The sequence below is a fragment of the Falco punctatus genome (genome assembly GCF_963210335.1).
Source record: "Falco punctatus genome assembly, chromosome: 7".
In the NCBI taxonomy this organism is placed as follows: domain Eukaryota; kingdom Metazoa; phylum Chordata; class Aves; order Falconiformes; family Falconidae; genus Falco; species Falco punctatus.
The window spans coordinates 63,331,592-63,352,244 of NC_137587.1; the positions used below are offsets into that span (position 1 = coordinate 63,331,592).

A 20,653-nucleotide genomic window follows, 5' to 3' on the forward strand; every position below is an offset into this window, starting at 1 on the left:
GTTGCTTTTAGCCAGGGGTCCTCAAACTTTTTAAAGAGGGGGCGGCGCGCGGGTGAAGTGGCAGGCAGCCGTCTGCTGCTGCTTGGTTTCCCCCCCCAGCCCCCAGCGGGGGGGTGTATCTGTAAATACCGGGGGCCAGACTGAGGACCCTGGGGGGCCGTATCTGGCCCGTGGGCTGTAGTTTGAGGACCCCTGCTCTTAGCAAAGATGGTCCCCTATAAAATGAAGTTGTATGTGAAATATTAAACTCTAAGGCTGGAGGCTTCAGGCACATTGTAATTGCCTTGTAAACTTAGATGCCTGATTGTAAAGAGTCTTATCAGTGCCGTTCAGCTACTTACTTCTTGGAAGGAACATGTCCTTCTTGGTAAGGGATGATTTGGTTTTCTTCCCCCTCAAGTCAGGAGCAGGCTCTTAATTAAAATAGAGTTATAGCCTGAAGTATTTCTTAGAAACCAGTTAGATGTATTTGGCTGAGTCTTGGCAGATCTCAATTTTTATAGGAGTTTCTCACTTTAAAGGAGTTACCAATGGTGCAGCTGTAGCTTTCTTGATGTTCACAAGTGTTTCTGTGCTGAATTTGGAGGAGTGTGGACTGGTTGAATCATGATTTTTGTGACAATTAATTATAGGTTATCTCCGCTTACAGTTGAGTTGAAAGTGGGTCTCGTTTGGTTTTTAACTTAGGGGCATTAAAGCAGGGCATATTCTAAAAACAGTTTCTGAAAAGAGGACTTAAATCTCATATATGTACCGTGTAAGGCCTGACTTGACATATAATGTTGCTAGTCCTTTATACTCTGTTGGCAGGTAGATATGCTGCCTGATCGTTGTTGTGATAGTTAGAAAGGATTATTTTATGGAATTAGCCTTTTCGGTTCTCTTATTTTATTGTATCAAGGTAGAAACAAAGACAAGCACATACCCTTTTGCCTTGATAACAGGCTGTTCGTTAAAAAATAATTACTTGCAACAGCCTTCAAAAGGACATACATCTTCTCATCTATATTTCTTATTGGGGCAAGCACACACATACCTGTGTGTGCAGACGTGTGTGTCATCTGTCTGTCACTGGAGGAGTCCTCTTTTCAGACGATACAGTTCACATCTTGGAAAAAAAGAATTAAAAGTGTCCAGATAATGTGGGTAAAGCACGTGAATCATGGCTATAGATGTGCAGAAAGGCTGTGTCCCTGTGTCCTTGAAATAAAGCTTAGGGCCTTGAGAAGCAAAGAGCTTGGGAGTGGGAGGAGGCCAGTAATTACTGTTCTGCCTTTAAACAAATACTGCCAAAGCTGCCTGCCCTCAGTCTAGCCTGGGTGGTTAGAATTTCTTCCAGCTATTGCTAGTAAATCTGATTGAAGAAAAGTGTCTTCTTTTGTGTGTTCCCATGGAACATGGGACACCAACGTGACTCAAACAGAGCCTGATGTTGCCAATTTGTGCTGTGACACTAGCAGTTTGGATGAGTTCAGGTCTCATTCTTCAGTGGAGTCTGAGTTTCCATCTCCACAGGAGGCTCTGTGGGACAGGGTCCTGCCAGGCCCTGCCTGTGGAAACCGGCTGTCCCCAGAGCTGCAGGAGCATCCTTTCCCTAAGTGTTATGGCAGCGCTTCCGAATAAAATTGCCATGGTTTTCTTGGGGGGGGGGGGGGGAGAAAAAAAACAAACCCCAAAAACCCACCCACCCTGGAACTCTGAAAATTCTCCAGCGGGGAAGTGTCATCACTTGCTCTGAGTAGCCTCAGTTGCAAAGCGATGTGTTTGAGTGGGCCGTTGGTAGCAGATGTCAGCAGGTCTGTGAACGTGCTCGATGAGAAGCTGCAGGGAAGCTGCAGGGTGGTGGGCGAGTGGGGAGAGAGATGGTGGATGGTGCTGGCAGGGTGCAGCAGGAGAGCACAGCGATGGAGGGCTGCAGGGGAGAAGAAGGGGCTGAATGCTGCAGAAAACATCGAGGAAGGGCCAGGCGGCAGCAGGCTATAGTGAGATGGCTGGGCCTTTGGTTATCACAGGGAGTGGGACCGGCAGGAGCAACCGGCTGGCCTGGAAGAGTGGTAGTTCAGCTTGATTTTCCAACCCTGCTAGGACGAAATGCCATGATACCCCCATCTCCTTTGAAGCCAAGCTGGGCTAATGAAACCAGCAGCCACCAGTGACAGCTCACCCTCTGTGCCTTGCTGGAAAAAGGCTCTGTTTCTGTTACTTCAGCCTTAGAAATTTTCGCTCGCAACTGTTTCTTTTTTTTCCCAGGAAAAAAAAAAAAAAAAAAAAAAAAAAGCTGTGCCTCTTCCATTTTAGGAGTTTGCCAAGAGGCCCAGAGCTGCAGCCACCACTGCAACGAAACCGCAAGATGGTGGAAGAGGGAGGGTTGTAAAATGGCGGCCGGGAGCCGGGCTGCGGCCCCGCGCGGGGATTGGTGGAGCCGGTTCCCGCCGCGCTCGGCTGCTGCCCTCTGCCCGCTCCCGCCGAGACGGCAGCCGGGAGCCGCTGCGGCCCGAGCGCGTAGATACTTTAAGAATTCTTTTCCGAGAGCGGAAGACTTACTTCCGTGGTGTAAATTAGCCCTATTTGCATGGGGGTGTACCAGCGAATAGGAGCTGAATCAAAAATCCCGTCTCTGTAGCGTGCGTTGAACTCTATAGAGTTGTATGCAATTGTACATGAGCTTTTGCTTTTTTGTCTATTATTTCTTTTTTGGACTGGGAAATCTGAGCCTTTGACGCAGCTCTTTACTTTTGTAGTTTTGTACAAAAGGAGAAAAATAAAAAAAAAATCTGGTTTTCCTCTGCAGAGTTTTCCTGACTCTTTCTTTCTTGATGTTACATTTGCAGTATGCCCTTAAATATTATGAAAGCGTTTCGCTGGACATCAAGAGCTGACTTGGAAAGAGATGCTCCTTGTTCTAAAAGTTTGTAGCATTGTTACTGCCGCGCTGCGTTTTGGTTTGCGAAGCGTGGGATTTGTAATATAATACCTTACTAGCATGTATGGTATATGCTGTAATGAGTTTTAAATTTTCTTTAATTGGATTTTAAATGAAAAAGAGATGTTGGAGTGATTGGACAAAGGTATTTGAGTATACTGGCCACCTAAAATAGTCTGGCCTCTCATTGTTTTGTTGAGGTGCCTGCATTTAAGTGAATATTCTGTACATAAACCTATTTTAACGTAAAGGGGGGGAAGGTGAATTCACCTATTTGATGTTCTGCTTTCCTGTTACGGGCTACTTGAGAGATGCAGCCTGCACAGCATTGGTGTAACCTTTAAACAGGACCTGCCTCAGCCGTCTAGATATGCCTGTATAAGCTCCTTACTGCTGCTTTGTTGCTGAATTTATTATTTTTAGAAGAAACATGGTATTTACTATAATAAATAGTAGTATGCATATGATATTTGATGCTGGCCTCTTTCAGAAATTGAATGTTGGATTTTTGAATGGCTGGCCATACTAGGATGTAGTGGAGTGGCATGCTGGAACAGCTGCTTATCTTTAATGCAGCAGGATGGTCTCTGCATGCTGCAGCACCCAGCACAGCTTACTCTTGCTTGCTCTGAATGAGCCAGATCCTCCCAGTAGGACCTGTGCTACTGGTATTGCTAGTGCTTCTCTTCATGGTACCACCACTCTTTTTGTTCTGGTTGATGAGCAGGAGATACTGGACAGTGCTTTTTTGAGGCTGTGCTCAGGCCCATGCGTTCAGTGCCTGTCCTGAGAAGGAATTGCTTCTGGTTCGGTATGCCAGTTTGGGACCGCACAGGTCACACTTGAATGTAGGCTGTTCCAAGCCTATTGTTGTAGCTTGTACATGGCTCAGGTTTGCTCACTGCGTATTTCAAAGCTGTGACGGTACAGTTAAAATGTAATCTCTTCTTTCTCTACCATCAGTCACTCGGCATCCGAAGAAGCCTCTGGCTCTGACTCCGCAAGCCAGTCTGAAAGTGAGCAGGGCAGCGAGCAGGGCAGCGAGTCAAACAGCAGCTCGGAGTCCTCTGAAAGTCAGTCTGAATCAGAAAGTGAATCAACGGGTTCAAAATCTCAGCAGACCCCTCCTGAAACCAAAGAAAAACCAGCCTCTAAGAAGGAAAGGATAGCAGATGTTAAAAAGGTATTGCCTCTGCTGCTCTGCATAGCTGTGTTACCCCTGTACTTGCCATGAAAGAGCAGGCAGCAGGACCTTAACAAAGCTGTCTTCAACATCCCTGCCTCTTTGCACATTGACCCAACAGCCTCCAACCTCTGGTGTCCCCAGGACGCTCGTTGGTTATTTGGTCCCGGTGCTTGTGCCCTGCTGGTGTCATCCTTGTTGTGATGGGACAGCCCTTTGGGCACCAGAGGGTGATGGGGCTGACTGATGCGAATGAGGGGCCGGTTTGCCCTCCACCTCTTGCTGCCCAGGAGGAAAAGGGTTTGCAGGTGTTTAATGCATGTGGTGTCCCGCTGTTTGCTGAGCACCTCTGCTGTACCAAAGCTGTGCCTTCAGTACCTACTTCACCTGAGGGATGGAGGCACCTGAGTAACACAGTGTGGTGTGAGGCGAGAAAGAGGAGTCCAAGAACTCATTTGGAGACAGGAACTTGGTGGACTGAATTTACTTGAAGGGAAGAAAATCAGGTTAGGTCAGGTCTGGGGTTTTTTTGTGTGTGCGTTTTTTGGTGGTAACTATCCTGTTCTTCTGAGCTGTGGTTTGCACTTAGCACAGCTTGCTCATGAGAGAGTTTTATGGAGAAAGTTGCTATGTACGTAAAGACTGAGAAGGAAGGGCAGTGCTTTCAGCCTGCACTCCCCACATACCTGCAAGGGAGAAGGGAAGGATTGTTACCAGCTTCTCCCTCTCACAAATCTCTAGGCTGCCAGCTCAGCTCGTGTTCAGATGGGCAAGGAAAGATGTGTTTATAAGGCAGTTGTGGTAACACGATATTCAAATTTCTGTTTTATTGTTAAGTGGGAACTGAAGGAAGTTTTCCTCTGTGGCGTTCCAAGAGCATGTCCCTTACAATAAACATTAAAATTATCCTGTGAAGGAGCGCATCCATACAGAAGGTGATAATTAGCATGGATGAGGCATGAAAAGGTCAGGGCACCCTCTAATAAGAAAGCCTCTCCCCTTGCTTAATTTCTCTGTTAATGGGCGTTTTCCTTAGCTAGGCTTAACCTAGGCATGTTGATACCTGTTCCCCTTGAATAAGCAATGCAATTAATTATTATATTACTGTTTATTTTGTATTTCTGTCTAGATACACCCGTGCAGGTGAGGTTAATTTGTATTAGATGCTATTCAGATTTGTCATGGGAGTCTATCCCTCATCCAAAACCTGTGCCATTTAAAAGATGAAAAGACAAGTTGTTCAGATGGTTTGGGGAGTATTTTGATGTTTTCTGTGGTGTGAATTTTTCTCTCTTCACTCGCGTGCCCAACAGATAAACACCTTCGCAATCTGTCTGTTGCAGTGTTACCCCATTCCTCCTTTAACAGTAGCAGAAAAATTGCTGGGCTGTAGCCTTCTATTCATCATGCTCTCAATCCCAAGTTACTGCTGCTTCTGACAGTGTCTTTTGATTTCTTCTTCCTGCTAGTGGCTTGCAGAGACATTTCAGGACTGGAGGGAGAGAAGAAGCAGAAGGAGAATGAATAGGCTTAGAAAACTTAAGAGGATCAGGTCTGCTACGGGAGAGAGGGATTGTTGGTGTAGGTGTTTGAGAGGCACATTGGTGGTTTCTATCTACCCTGTAAATCATCTGGTGTCCTGTGTCACCAGCACAGCTCTGCATTCATATCCCTCAGGGCATCAGTTCCTGTCTCCCCCTTCTCCTCCTGTTCATCCAGCAAGAAGAGATGCCTGCTGTTAGGCAAAATGTATTAAACAGTTGAGGGCCTGGTTACAACAAATAGAGCACAACCATTCCCAGTAGTCGGCTCTGCACATCCACATGTCCTGCGCTGCCAAACTGCATTTGCATCAGTCCATCCAGGAGAAGAACCGGCAGCACCGCTGCCTTGCCTTGCCTTGCCAAAGGACGGGGTGCCCTGGTCCATTTGCTGTCCACGCTGGGCCACAGAATTCACTTTTGAAGGTGGTGCTGGGCTCCTCAGGCAACTGGTGGGGTTTTCCCAATGGAAGGGAATTGTGGTGGAAGCTGTTAGCGACATTAAATTGTTCTTTTGGGTTGATATGTCCATTCATTCCACATGCAAGGTGTTGCCTCCTTACCTTCAGCACCGTTGCTTGCAGAGCACTGGCTATCTCAACACTCTGTCCTTCAGCCTAAGTGAGCTGGAGGGTAATTTGTACACTGGTGGAAAGGTGGACTGTTGTAAAGATAATGCTCAGATAAAATATGCTGCTTTAGCGTGTTGCCAAATACCCCAGAATAACCATAATCTTTTTCAGCCAGTTTTTTAAAGGGTCCATCTACTGGTTGCTAATTCCCTAATGGTCTTACATTGATTTTTGAAAAAAAAAACCAAACCACCATTCACCATCAAACTTTTCGAAAATGTTAGAAATAATTGGGGTGAAGCAGGCCTTCTGATGGTCTGTTTATTTTGCAGATGTGGGAAGAATATCCTGATGTTTATGGGGTTAGGAGGTCAAACCGAAGCAGACAAGAACCGTCACGATTTAATATAAAAGATGAGGTAAGGAAAAAAAAACAAATGAGGGATTACTGCACATATAAAAACAACCAAACCCAAAGAGCAGAGGGAGGTCTCGTCTGCATTGCCTTGTAAACACCGAGTCCTGGCTTGGTGCATGGATGGAGCTCACAGTTAAGGTCCCAGTCCTGCGGTTGGATCCGCTTGGCCTGAGACCTCTGGAGTCAGCGGGACACGGTGTGGGCTGAGATCTGCATGCACTGGTCTGATTGCTGGAATGGGGTGTAATGCGAATCATGCTCTGCTGTAGAAATGTCCTGGAGATAAATGAGTCTGTAAAAAAAAAAAAAAACAAAACAAAAAACCCAAAACCAAAACAACCCCAAAACACCAAAACAAAAACAACCAAAAAACCAGAACCAGAAAACCAAACCCACAACACAACACAGATCCAACCAGGAATAAAGGAAACCTCTCAGAAACACCTTATAACAACAAAACAGTCATTGTTGTACATCCTGGAATGGATCATGCTGATAAATGCGTTTGTGTGCGTCCCGCTTTGTGAACTATCACTTTTCTTTTGTTGAATATTGGGAAGTATTTCATGCTTCAGTTGGAGGTGACAAGTGGTCAAAGCCTGGCAGACAGACCTTCTAACTGTTGCTTTTCCTGTTTTTTTTTCTGAAGATTTAGGAATTAGCTACCACCTTGACTTGCATCCAGCAGGCTTTCTGCATACAGCTGTTCATCTGTAGGTCTTCAGGAAGGTTGAGTAGCTGTAGCAGAGGGGAAAGAAAAAAAGAGAGAAGTTTAGACTGAAAGTAGAGCCTGGAGCTTAAAGCTAGGTGCAGGACCACGTGGTTGGGAATCTGAAGATAAAGCTTTTCAGCTGAGCAGGAGCCCAGTGGCGCTCTCTGACCATAGGGCTACTTGTGCTTTGCCACTGAAATGTGCGTTTTGATGCTCGAGGGGTCCGAGTCATGTGGCAAATGCAGGTCTCCAGCTCCTCGCTCTGTGCATTATTGAGCCTTGTGGCACCTGCAGTACCACCACCTGCCCTCCCCCCCCCCCCCCCGACTCCTGTGCTGGATGTCCCACATAGCAGCAGGTTAGGAAGGGGCTTGGGGCACATCATTGACTTAGCTTTTGTTTTCCTTTTCAAGTTCGGCAAAGCCCAAGCTTGCTGGCCGCCTCTCTGTGCGATGCCCCGGCATGCACTGTGCTGGCGATGTCACACCCACCACCGACCTCCACTGCAGACCCAAGTGCCCTGTTAGGGGCTCAGGTAAGTCCCATCTTTTTTTGTTTTACAATATTACGTGGTTTTGCAAATGTTGTTTTCTTTTTCGAGATCTTTATTTCCTACTACTTAAGGTACGATAAAGTTTTTTTAAAAAAAATAAATCTGAGATGTAAAAACTTTGCTATACCACAAAATATTGTAAAAAACAAAAAAAAAAAGTCCTTCCAATGACCCCAATGATCCCATCGCCACCTTTGTGGAATGGGAAGCCAAATTCAACAAAATTGGACCCACCCCTTCCCCTCTCTCTCCCCAAAGGAACACTGGTCCCCATAGGGCAACTCCCATCTGCAGCAGAGTCCGGTGGAGGGTGTGACGTGTCAGGAGCACAGTGCTGAGGCCTCGTGAAGAGCAGGAGGAGATGGAAAGTCTTGCTTTTGGAAGACCTAAACGCCAAGAGGGAGGAAGTAGCATAGCTCGAGCCTGCATGGTGCTGAGGCCTCCTTGCTGCTGCTGGAGCTGGCAGAAACCCAAGGCGCTTGACACCTCTTAAGTTTGCTTTTTACCTTTACAGGGTTAATCCTGTCGCCAGTGACCTGCTCTTGTTCCTTGCTGCTTGGGACTTCCAGCACAGTGTCTAGGAGCTTTTAATTGCCTTCTTCCCTAACGCTTCTCTGCAGTATTAGCAAACAGCATCGCTTAGGCAGCGTGGCAGGCTCAGAGCGCAGAATGAGAATCACCCATCACACCTGCCCGCGTGCTGCCCCGTGACTCACCCTGATCGGGGGAGATGTTGCGTAGGTGGGGGTGGTTCAGTTCTTTGGGGCACTGTTCAATCACTGGTCTGTCCTCTGAGACCAGCAGTTTGGGTAGGGTTATTTCTGTGTTAGAAATGATTGCCTTCTGGGAACTGCCCGTAAGGCCACCGGCACGTTGTGTAGGTCTCCGAGCTGTAGTCGGGGAGGGTGAAACCCAGCGATCGATGCGAAGGCGTGGGCTGAAAGATGAGGAAGCGAAAGCGGAGTTTTGCATGGGGGCACAGAGCGGCTCAGAGAGCTAGAGCTGTCTCCAGGAATAAGGGCACACCTGAGTTTTTTAGTAAAAACGGTACTTGCACATGCATTTTCTCTGCAGTTAATGAATTGGCTTGAAGTTTCAGCAAGGGGATGTGAGACATGCAGGGCCAGGTGCCTTTCAGAGTGTTCTGGGGCAGTCAAGAAATAAACGTGCCCAAAACAGGCACGGTCTTTTTGCTGTAAAAAGGGTGGTTTCAGATTGGAGTTGGCAATAAATGGTGTGGTGCATCTTTTCTGTGAGAGGCCATAAGTCATGCACCAGAGGTGTTCCCAAAATACAGTTGGTTTTATTATTGAGAAAAATATCTGCTCATTTGCATTTTGATCGGTGCTTCACCTCACATATTTGCTGAAAGTTCAAACACTGCCAGTATCACAGGGAAAGAGAAGTTTGGCAGACATAAGAAAACTAACAGGGTGAGCTGAGATTCTCCAGCTTTTCTGGAGTGCTAGAGCTTGGCCTCTGTTAAGCCTGCAATGAGCAAATCCTCACTTTGACTTTACTCTGAAATATTTCTTGCCTCTGTTTAAGCAAGGCTTCATCTCTCCTAGTAGGCAGCATGAGCTCGAGAGGCTCAGCTGGACCATGCCCATGGCCTTGAGTCTCCATTTCTCCTGTGCTGAGCTAGCAGCAAGGATGCTCACGGACAGCCTGTGGGACTAGAACATTTAGACTGCTGCTGCATTGCTCTGCTTGGTGCTACGTGTGCAGTATCATCATGTTTCGTGCAGCGTTACTCCACGGCAGAATACAGCATATTTAGTCTAGTAAAAGTGTGCACACTATGCACTGGGAGAAAGAATAAATTGGATGGGAGGAGTCAGGCATGGAGAGGGAGGGCTGGTCCCTTCAGCTGGAGGTGGGGAAAGCACGTTTTAAGAGTCCAATTGCTGGTCCAGTTGGAAATGGTGGTGCAGGAGTAAGATGGGCACTTCTGTAGTGTTTGGTAGGGGAAGGGGGATCTAGGAAGGCAAGGCATCTTCCCCCTTGGCCACAGCAGCAGCACCCTAGAGGGGCAGCCTGAGCCCAGCCGAGTTTTGCCAGTGCTGGTAGGCAGGCTCTGAGAGCCAGCAGTGTGTGCCCCCAGCGTCTCTTGCTGGGCTGAACAAAAACCCTGGTGGGGACTGGAGACTGATTGTGTCAGCTTGAGCTTGTGTCGTTCAGGGATGTGATGTTACTAAAATTAAAGTTGCGTGTGATTTCCCAGCCAGTCTGCTTCCCGGCAATGGTGGGTGGCAGGCTGGAGCGCGGATGGGACCTCAGGTGTGTGCTCTGGACCTGGCATGCTCCCAGCTCTCTGGTTATCAGCTGTGCTTCCTTAACTGAGGAATTTGCCAGCAGCCAGAGCCTGTGGGTTGATGTCGATAACGGTGTTTACAAGCACAAGCTCTGTTTGTGCTGTAGAGTCCAGGGCCGAGGTGCAGATCTCAGCCTTGGGCTGATTGGAGCAAGTCCACGTAGAGTTTTGCAGCTGGGTCCTCAAACGTGGATTTAAGCAGAATTAAGAGGTTGCTAAAACGTGCTTGTGCTTTTTTAAAACAAAATTTGTTATTATTTCTGTATAAGATGGTAGAAAGCAGCTTTCAGCCAGGGGCTGGAGCCTGGCACCCCGGGGTCAGGAGTTGGTGAGAAGGAGACACGGGTTGGAGGTAGGCGAGGGAGTGGGGAGGAGATGCTGCGTCACTGGGGCTGCAGGGATGGCACTTCCCAGCACTTGGGACAGCGAGGATGTGGGAGCACGAGGCAGGCAGATGACTCAGGCTGCGGATGGGGACTGGCTGTGTCAGAGGAGATAGAGCTGGGCTTGACACGCATCCAAAAAAGACAGTGATGCCTTTGAAAAATGTAACTGAAGGCGGCTGAATTGCAGTCGTGAGTTAAATGTTTCAAGGCAGGAAGAGGTAAGGAAAAGACATGTCATTAAGAGATAGCATCAGCTTTGTAGAGACAGTGGTAGAGCAGGGGGAGAGTAGAGGCATGAGGAAAATGGACAAAAGAAACTTGGAAAATGGGATTTTTGGCAAAAAAGTGGAGTTAGTTTCAGAGAGCCAAAGGTTGTATTTGGTTTTCTCCAAATCTGATCTTCTGTGACGCAGAGCAGAAATAAAATCCACCTCTTTCTACTTGTGGTTTGCCAAAAGACAGTGAAAAATAAATGTGCGTTGATGGACAGCTCTCAAAAAACCATGCCAAAATTGGAATGGCAAAGCAGCACGCTTCAGAAAGCAGATAAGACATTAAAAGGGGGGGGGGGGGGGGCGCGAGGGGGTAAGGAAGACTTTTAAACTTTGCTTGTTGAAACTGAAATCTGTGGAATGCTTGGCTTGTGTTGCAAAGGGTAGGTAGGTCTCTCTGCGGTGTTTGCCAGTCACTTGCTTCCTGGATGCTTGGTAAATGAGACAGGGATTTCATGCAGGGCCTTGAAACAGGTGGATGAACACGTGTTTGTAGTAAGATACGGTTCAAAAGGTGCTGTTGTGTCACATGTAAATCTGACACCAAACCACAGTGAAATTCAGCAAAGCTCTTGGTCTAGTGTGGCATCCAGTATTTCAGTATATTTTAATGGAAACAGTGATGCAAATGAGAGGGAAAATTCTGTTGGTGGAAGGGAAACTGGAAAGTGGAAATAAAGGATCTAGAAAGCAATCAGGAGGGTGGGCCATGCCTCTCCAGAGCCTTGACTTTTTCATGTTGCAGCTCACACAGTTTCAAAAAATTACTGCGAACAGCTCTTGGTTGTAAGCTTTGCTAGCTGTATCCAGGAGGGTGGTAGGGGTACCAGGAGATGCAAACTGGGGTACTGGTGGTGAGCAGGCATTACCTGGAGCTAAAGCTCAGTACTGCTGCAAAAAGCAGCATGAAGCAGATTTCCAGTAAGCGTGTAGAACAAGGTGTCTCGGAGGCTGCTTCTGTCATTTTAATACTCCTTTAGAAATCTCACATTGGTTTCTTCAGTTTTCTCCCTGCTGGTTTGTATTTTCTAGAGCAAGTGTATAAGGCAAAGTAATCTTTTGGTTGACGGGTGTCATTTGTGTGGTAATCTGTTTTTTATGGTTGACTAGTTTTTACGAAAATGGGGTTGTGTACAACCAGCCTAAAGGTTGGGGGGGTTGGGTGGTTTTTTTTTAGCTGTCTTGGTCTGTAGGAGTTAATGACGCCCACATTTAAAATAGTACAGCAAGGAGTTAGAATATCTCTGGATATATTTAGCCAGCGAGACTTCACTGGTGGAGACTGGAGGATTAGGAGGAAGGAAAGCAGCAGGACACGGCCCTGATGCAGTCAGGTCTTCAGTCACTTTTGCTGTGGGAGGAAAAAAAAACCCAACAGGAAAGCAGGGACACTCTTGTGATGAGAATATTGTCTGTTTATGAGAATTTCCTTCCTTATAGGAAGTTTCTTTAATGAAGGAAGAGAAGATAATGCATTTGTTGTGAAAGTGCAGCCACAGAATCACAGAAACCAAACCCAAACAACCCCAAATACTGCAGGTTCCTGCTGAAATGGCAGGTATGGGCGCTCTTGAAAGTACATGCAGCCACTGCACTTTCAGTTAAAAGCCTTGTAAAACAGCTAAGCCTTAGCACTGTGGCAAGCCCTGAAAGCGCAAAGTCACACTGCTGCCTGATTTTCGAGCATCAGGCAGGAGAGATGCGCACCTTGCAACGCAGGTTGCAACAGCGCCTGGGCGGTGCGAGGTTTGGTGGGTTCAATTCACCCTGTGGTTTTGTAATCCAGGGGGTGTCGCACTGTCCGCTGAGATGGCATCTGCCAGGTGTTGGAGGTTGATGCTGAGGGGTAGGTGGGTCGCAGCCTTGTGCATCCCCAGCTCAGGGACTCCAGGACAGCTGTTGTAGTAGATTTCTCCAGCCTTTCTGCAGAGAGTTACCCTCTTCACGCTGAGAGTGCGGCAGCAGTAACCAGACTGGTGCCGGGGAGCTGGCTGCTCTCTTGCAGCCCCGTCACACCAAAGCATCCTTCCAGCACTGCAGTGAAAGAGCAGGCAGGCTGTGTCCGAGCTCAGACCACGTGCATGCGTTTCAGTTGTATCCTTGAGGAGAAAGTCCAGAGCAAAGCCTACAACCTGATTTTCTTTCTTTTCAATTAAAGGCAAGTAGCGAATCTGAAAATGACAGCCCAAAAAGAAGAGGCCAGAAGCAAATGAAAAAACCGTAAGTTTCTAGGGAAAGGGTTTTGAATGGTGATACTTGGCTTTGTTTTGTTTTTCAGAATGGTAGTATTTGATTGATCGCTAGGTGTTGTCAACATGGTGAGCTTGTAAAATAAGTTCTTTAATATTTCCAGTAATAATAGTTCGGATGACTGAAACTGAAGTATGAATATGGATCTACAGATGGGTAGAATCTCCCAACTTTTCTTTCATTTATATTTTCCCACTTGCCTGTGATGGAATCTGGACAAGTCAGGTTCACTTTCTGTTGTCAGTCTTCCAGTTCTCCATCAGGTTACTTATTCTCCTTCGGATGTACTTAAAATAGTTTAACCCCTTCTCCATCCACCTTTTTGATTAACAGAGAATAAGAAGTCAAATTATTATCCTCTTTTATCTTTTATAACCCTCTATTAAAACAAAAGAACTTCCATAAAGGATATTTTGGATGTCTGATCACCATAACCAAGTTCACCTACAGTCATATTTTACTGCTCTTTTCCATCTAAGTACCTTTTTGTTTTTCCAAACACTAAAGTGAACTGAAGGGGCTACAAGTTGCCTGTTGGAGAGAACTTACACGGCCACATGATCCTGCTCCCTTTCTCCTGTTTCTTGCCTTTTAATTTTTCATTCAGTTGTACACATCAGTGCAGGAGGGAAGGTAATAAAGCACAGGTCCTCCCTGTTGTAGTATGGACCTCTCTGGGCAAGGGGAATAATCCCTGTGGACTCTCCATGTCCCCTTGGAGAGAGGAGGGGCTCCTTCAAAGGGCATTTCAGAGCTGCAGCTTTGCTCTGACCTGTCCACGGAGAACACGCTTCCTTCCACTAATGGTACAGTATGATTTGCCTTCACACTTGGAAACTTTAATTGCCTGAATTTGGATGGCAGGCGACTTCTTGCTCCATTTTCCAGGCTACAAGGGAGGTCATATAACTGTGCACATTGTGGCTTGTATGCCATAAGTGAAAGTGAGCACTTCTCTTAAGATTTTTCCAGCCCATTTCAGAAACAGAAAAGAAAATTAAATAAATCAAAGCACTTTCCCACCCAGCTGTAAGAAGTACAACGCTGCCACAAGCACTGTTGTAGTATGTGTTAAGAGCCGCTCTTACTCAAGATACGCTGCCCAATACCTGAACTGAAACCTAGGTGACTGAGGCTTCTTCCTAAAAGCAGAGAATCACCCCATAAAATCACCCATGCATTGCACTGGCCAACCGAGAGTGCAGTTTTGAACTTTGCCTCGTAACTGTGGCCTGCTAGCATTAACCTAGATGGCTTGGGTGTCTGTTTATCCAAGTATTTGTGTTGAAATATGATTGCCCTTCGTGACCTACATTTCTGACTCTAGAAGTAAATGGAAAAGAGATGTTTCTGGTGAAGAGGAGGATGAAGATGGAGGGGAGCAAGGCACCAGTGGAGAGAGTGAGCCTGAACCGAAGAAAGTTAAAGCAAGAAGACCTGCTCAAAGGAGGTAAGGAGCGGTTGGTTCAGTCTTGTCTGTCTTTCTGCATGTCTTTTCTGCCTGTGCTTGGCAGGGAGGTAATCTGTAGTTGTCACTAAATAATGTGGTTTTATTTCCTGCGATATTGCCCTTGTTTACAACCTAGTAAACCTAGGACCTAGTTACTGTCTTTACCTGTTTCATGCTCCAGTGAGTGATGCATTGGTTTTTGTGGTAGTTAACAGCGACTGTGTCTCTAGGAGTCCAATATTTGAGATTCATGCTTTCTTAAAGATTTACTAAAATGGATCTTCATGTAAAACACGCTGTATTATGGCTTTATTAATTCTGATTTTAGAACAGTGGCCAAAACCAATGTTAAAAAGCCTCACAAACCCCTGCGTGGGAAGAAGAGAAAGAGGCCAGACTCATCTGAAGATGACGATGATGACGAAGATGATGAGACTCCCAAGAGACAAACTCGCCGAAGAGCAGCCAAAAATGTCAGGTATCAACAAGTGTGGGGCTGCTTGGTGATGCGGGTCGGCTGGCTGGGGAAGGGGGGGCACCAGTGGGCCCTGAGTGCCCGTGTGACCCTGCAGAGACCCTGCCCTCCCCTGCAGGTAGCTGTTGGCAGAGATGTGATTCTTTTGATGGGTTCATGCTGCAAACACAGGACTTCTCTTTACCTTGTTTTGCCACCTGTAAAGGAGGAAATATTTACCAGTCCCTCTTAGAGAAATGTGAGGAGGTTTGCATAATGTTTCTAACACACTCTCAGATGAGATTAAGAACTGCAATTAATAGATTAAAATGAGTGAAAGGGAGCATCTGTGCTCGACTGGACCAAGTGTCTGGAAATGGCTGATAGGTACTGTCTTGGGACAGAATATCAAGACATGGTGGAGGTAAACCATTATCTGTTCCCCAATGCCTTCTCACCTTTTGGCAGTCCTAATAAAGGACTTGCAAAGAGCCACTCAAATAATATTTTTTGGTAGTTAAACGCTCATCAAATATGAGAAGTTTAGCTCCTAGGGTGGTATAGGCACCCATGCAGCCTTTTGATACTCTGCAGCCTCCATTGTTAAACATAAAATAATCTTTCATTGGATAGAGGAGACTTTCTCTGTTGATGACCTTGCTTCTGCTGCAGGGGTTGTTCCATCTCATTATGGAGCATCTGGTGTTGGCCACGGTCAGAAAAACTATATGGACAAGATAGACTATTAGTCTGATAAAGTGTAGCTATCTGAGCGGGGGAAAAACCACTGAACAGCTAAGAAAAGAAATGCATGTGTGAATATGCAGTCAACCACAAGATAAATGCTGGAGAAGGTTTGCCCCAGTCCATGCCATTCTCTGTGTTTCTGGACTGGAAAGTCGAGGGCTTTTGATCAGTTTGGTTTTTATCTTGTTCAGTTACAAAGAAGATGATGATTTTGAGACGGATTCTGATGACCTGATAGAGATGACTGGGGAAGGAGCTGATGAACAGCAAGACAACAGTGAAACTATTGAGAAAGTCTTAGACATCAGGCTTGGAAAAAAAGGAGGTGCGTAGTTCTGGAAAAAGCCTTTATTTCTAGTGTCAATCGTGTGCAATCACAGTTTCTCTTGAGCTGGTGCAATGCTGTTGCAACTTCAAAGTGGGGCCAAGGGTTTCAGCACTCTTTACCCTTTCCTCTAGGCCTCTTATTTATGTCTTCTAGCAGCTTTTGTAAAATGCAGTATTGAAAAATGTAAAACGTCAAGTTTATGTGCTTGGCAGCTTTCATTTAGGGTGCATACATTTTAAAGATGCAGTCATTGTTCTGCAATTCTTGCTTTTCCTTTCTTTGAAATACAGCATAAATCTTCTAGTAGAGTCAGTTTTCATAGCTCCATTGACAAAGTCATAATGAAAATAAAGCCAATGTTCTGTTCTCGTAGCCTTACAGAAGTGTTTTTGTAAAACTGAATGGTTGTGAACATTTTCAGGAGACCTTTGAATTATACTTAAAGGCGTTTATAACAGAGAGACTTAAAAAGATTCTGTTACATAGAAAACTTCTGAGTGCCTGTCTTATTGGGTTGCAGAATCTGTAGGATATTCTTTGTGCTGTCACAAAAGATGTATTAGAAAAATAACTTTCTGCTCTAATGCAGTTCATGTCCAATACACGATAGCAAAGGTACTGACTGCAGCCTGATTTCTTTCGCAGCCACTGGTGCTTCCACTACAGTGTATGCAACTGAAGCCAACGGCAACCCGAGCGCTGACTTTGATCCTGAAAAGGATGAGGGAGAAGTTCAGTACCTGATCAAATGGAAAGGCTGGTCATACATCCATAGCACATGGGAGAGTGAAGAGTCCCTGCAGCAGCAGAAAGTGAAGGGCCTGAAAAAGCTGGAAAACTTCAAGAAAAAAGAGGAGGAGATCAAGCAATGGTATGCTTTACTTCAACCGGTGATTTGGCCTTGGGAAAATCTTTTTTTAGGAGAGGTTTGCGGAGTCATGACTGAGAACATTTGATTTCTTCTTGAAAAGCATGTTTCATCCAAAGCAACTGTTTTCAGGGCACAACGCTCACATCTCTCTTTGCCTGCTGATGAACATCCTCCCTCATAGAGGTGGTGTCCGTGCTGTGGTCTTGAGAGAGGAAGGGACACAAAATCCACAATATTGCCACAACCCAGGCTTAAGAGTTGGGGTAGCTGACAAAAAAAAAGTGGTGCCCGCATTTACTTGGCCCTGGAGGTGACACGAGGGCTTACAGCCTTATTGACTCTTGCTAATTGTGGGCTTATCTGTGTGCAAGTTTTGGCATCAGTTTATGTCCAACCTCCCCAGGAATTGTAAGGGGAGCTATGGTGTGTTTCCAAAGTGTTAAAGCTGGAGTAGCAGCTTCCATCTGTGACTCTGGTATTGAGGCTGATTCTTGCCGCAGTATAAGGCATCACTTAATAAGGAGACAGTGTGAACATCTGTGACGTTCGCTTCTCAGTAGTGATTTATAGTTTAAGAAATATATAAGCAGTAGTCTGCTTCAGTAACTTGTCTGAATGACAGAACCGTATAGGAAAGTAGAATTTCTATATGTGGCCTCAGAAGCATTATAGTGTGTTTTTGTTCTGGATTGTTTTTGCATCTAGGCTGGGCAAGGTATCACCTGAAGATGTAGAATATTTCAACTGCCAACAAGAGCTAGCTTCAGAGCTCAACAAACAATATCAAATTGTGGAGAGAGTAATTGGTAAGTGGACCCAACACTTTTGTAAAGGGGTGAAGTGGGAGTGGGAACTTTAATAGCTAGTGACAGCAGAATGACTGTATGGCACACTCTTCTTCCTGGTCCTTCGGTATCTCCAGAGAAAGAAACCTGGTGTTAACTGTATTTCAGTGTATGAAATCCACGGGTTTGAAGAAATGCAGGTTTACAAATCAGTCGCTCTCCTTGCCTTAAGTGTGGGATGATACGGTAGTTTCCAAGAGGATGTTGAGGTTGCTGCTGCTGAAGTTCTTCGACTTCAGCCCTTTGGATGCAAGGTGTTTGCATCCAAAGCAGCAGTACAGGTCTGGCTTGTATGAGGACCGCTTTATGTGACATGGTTGAGGATGTGGTTAGGCTGCAAGGCTGCACAGGGGTGAGATTTTCATGATCGCTACTAAAAATAAAACCAGGGTTTCCTGAGCACTTCAGTAATATCACAGTCATGTCAGTCATAGGTGCCAGCATCCAGTTTCTTTGGGATTGGCTTGGAGAGCTATTTAACCCATTTCCAATACAATTCCTGTAAAAACGGATGGGGTGTATGGCAGTGGCAGCCTGCCTGCCCTGCTCCATCTGCTGGCTGCCAGCACTCCAAACCCTTCCTTCCCTTCTGTCTCCACACACAGCTGTGAAGACCAGCAAGTCTGCCACGGGACATTCGGATTTCCCAGGTAAAGGAGTGTTTTTTGGTCCCTATAAACTTTTCCTACTGGTTGAGACCTGTCTTGTGGCTGTATGGGTGGTTCGGACTGCCCCTCTGTGAACCACTCTTGTGGTGCAGCCACAGAACCACAGTTGCTGAGGTTTGGGCTTTTTTGCATATTTTGCAGCAAACAGTCGCAAAACATCCTCAAATGACCCTGAATACCTCTGTAAGTGGATGGGGCTGCCCTATGCTGAGTGCAGCTGGGAAGATGAGGCTCTGATAAGCAAGAAATTTCAGCACTGCATTGACAGCTTCAACAACCGCAACAACTCCAAAACCATTCCCACCCGGGACTGCAAGGTTTGCTTAATTCTCTCCTGTTGCTGGGTTTCTTCAGGCTGGGTGATGACACGAGCGGTGGGGATGTGTAATTTTGTAAGGACAGATGCCAGAGATCATTTTCCTATCCTCCCACCAGTGTTTGAATGGTTGTTTGCCTTCCTTGTATTGTACTTCAGGCAGAGATGTGAACCCCTTTTAGTTTGATTTACTCCTTGCACAGTGAGAATGTTACGTCCCCCTGGAGAGTGGGAGTCTTCATTAATCCTTGCAAAGTGCTTCCTCCTCAGAAGGAGCTGCAGCAGAAATGCAGAGTTTTAATATCAGTTGGATCAAATAACAGTGTACCTGGGAAAAGATGCAGTGGAGGAGAGGGATGGAAATAATGGGAGAAAACCCAAAAGAGGACAAAAAAGAAAGCAGAGTTTATTCCATCTGGTGTGCATTATGTACAGCTTACTGCACTGCTGGGGAGGCTCACGGCCCTGGTTGTCAGAACCAGAGGACAGCAGGCAGAACATAACACTGTGGAGCTGTTATCTGAAATGCACACAATAAGCACTGGCTAGGAAAACGTGGACGGACTTTAACTGATAAAATTTGCTGAATTGATAGATTTCGTTGCTGAATTTTCATTACTTAATTTGTCTTTTTCTTCAGCGGACTTACGGCAGCATCTTTTTTTCAGGTATTGAAGCAGAGACCAAGGTTTGTTGCCTTGAAGAAACAGCCTCCTTACATTGGTGGGGAGAACCTGGAGCTGCGAGATTACCAGCTGGAGGGCCTCAACTGGCTCGCTCACTCGTGGTGCAAGTACGTACAGATGCTATGTATGTGGTCTTCGTTTTGTGTCTCCTGGTTTTTGTCCCAGTAGGATATGACCCTCTTGTTTTCACCTGAGGTCTTTACCCAGCCTCCTTCTGCAGCTTGAAGGATTTTGAATGTTAACACACCCAGCTGCATTGCAGACACTGCAAGCAGGAGCTATCTGAAGCGTGAACTTAAGAAACCTTGTGTGAAAACAAAAAGTATTTGCCCTGGCTGGGCCTGTTCACGTGCTGGACTTGACTGTGGTGTCAGCCTACTACATATCAGCCCTCATTTTCCATTGCCTTAACTGAAAAAAAGGGTTTCTGGCTCAGCATGCTTACACACTTGTTGAAGTCTTTGAGAAACGTCCATCCAAAATTAGGCCACTCACTCTCTTCTCCCTTTGCTTTTGTTTTTGCAAGTTATTGTGCCATGTGCAATCTGGATGTCCCTGGGATCCACTTGAAAGTCTTCAGACAAATGTTTTTGCACTGCCCCCTTTCTGTCCTGGTGGATTGCTATTCATGCTGGTGCACAGTGAATTAGTAGTGGGGGAAACGTGCACTCAGGCAGCATTTCTGTTCTTTCTCAGGAGCAACAGTGTGATCCTGGCTGATGAAATGGGACTGGGCAAGACGATTCAGACAATATCATTCCTGTCGTACCTCTTCCATCAGCACCAGCTCTATGGCCCGTTCCTGGTGGTGGTGCCCTTGTCCACTCTCACCTCGTGGCAGAGGGAGTTTGAAGTGTGGGCACCTGAGATAAATGTGGTGGTTTACATCGGAGACCTCATGAGCAGGAACATGGTGTGTAATTGGAAAGCAAAGAGTGTGGGGTTGGGTAGAAATGCTGGGTGCAAAACAACAGCTTCTGTGTAACGTGTGACATGTTCTGCTGGAGAGGCTGGTAGAGCGTACTGGCAGTACTGCAGGCGGCTGGAGCTGGTGTAGCTGAGCCCACGGGTGTAATTCACTGCTGCAAGGACTTTTCTACTTTTCTAACTTATTTCCTCTCTTAGAGTGAGCACAGGAGTACTGGCTTCACTCAGAGAGTCTGG

The 20,653-nt window shown here is 46.1% G+C and overlaps 1 protein-coding gene across 19 annotated transcripts in view; it reads left to right on the plus strand.

Moving 5' to 3' along the window:
* Positions 1-20,653, plus strand: part of CHD2 (chromodomain helicase DNA binding protein 2) — a 90,298-nt gene that overhangs the window by 45,216 nt on the left and 24,429 nt on the right. For 11 of the 19 annotated variants that reach the window (XM_080394307.1, XM_080394306.1, XM_080394309.1 and 8 more), the window contains 12 exons: positions 3,887-4,106; positions 6,552-6,638; positions 13,033-13,094; positions 14,452-14,574; positions 14,903-15,052; positions 15,967-16,100; positions 16,749-16,974; positions 17,680-17,780; positions 18,425-18,469; positions 18,629-18,804; positions 19,472-19,596; positions 20,186-20,402. In XM_080394307.1, the coding sequence (XP_080250433.1) occupies positions 3,887-4,106; positions 6,552-6,638; positions 13,033-13,094; positions 14,452-14,574; positions 14,903-15,052; positions 15,967-16,100; positions 16,749-16,974; positions 17,680-17,780; positions 18,425-18,469; positions 18,629-18,804; positions 19,472-19,596; positions 20,186-20,402 (1,666 nt within the window). Of the gene's footprint in view, positions 1-3,886; positions 4,107-6,551; positions 6,639-7,762; positions 7,885-13,032; positions 13,095-14,451; positions 14,575-14,902; positions 15,053-15,966; positions 16,101-16,748; positions 16,975-17,679; positions 17,781-18,424; positions 18,470-18,628; positions 18,805-19,471; positions 19,597-20,185; positions 20,403-20,653 lie in introns of those variants that run through there. The other 8 variants (XM_080394296.1, XM_080394301.1, XM_080394302.1 and 5 more) reach the window with 8 other exon arrangements.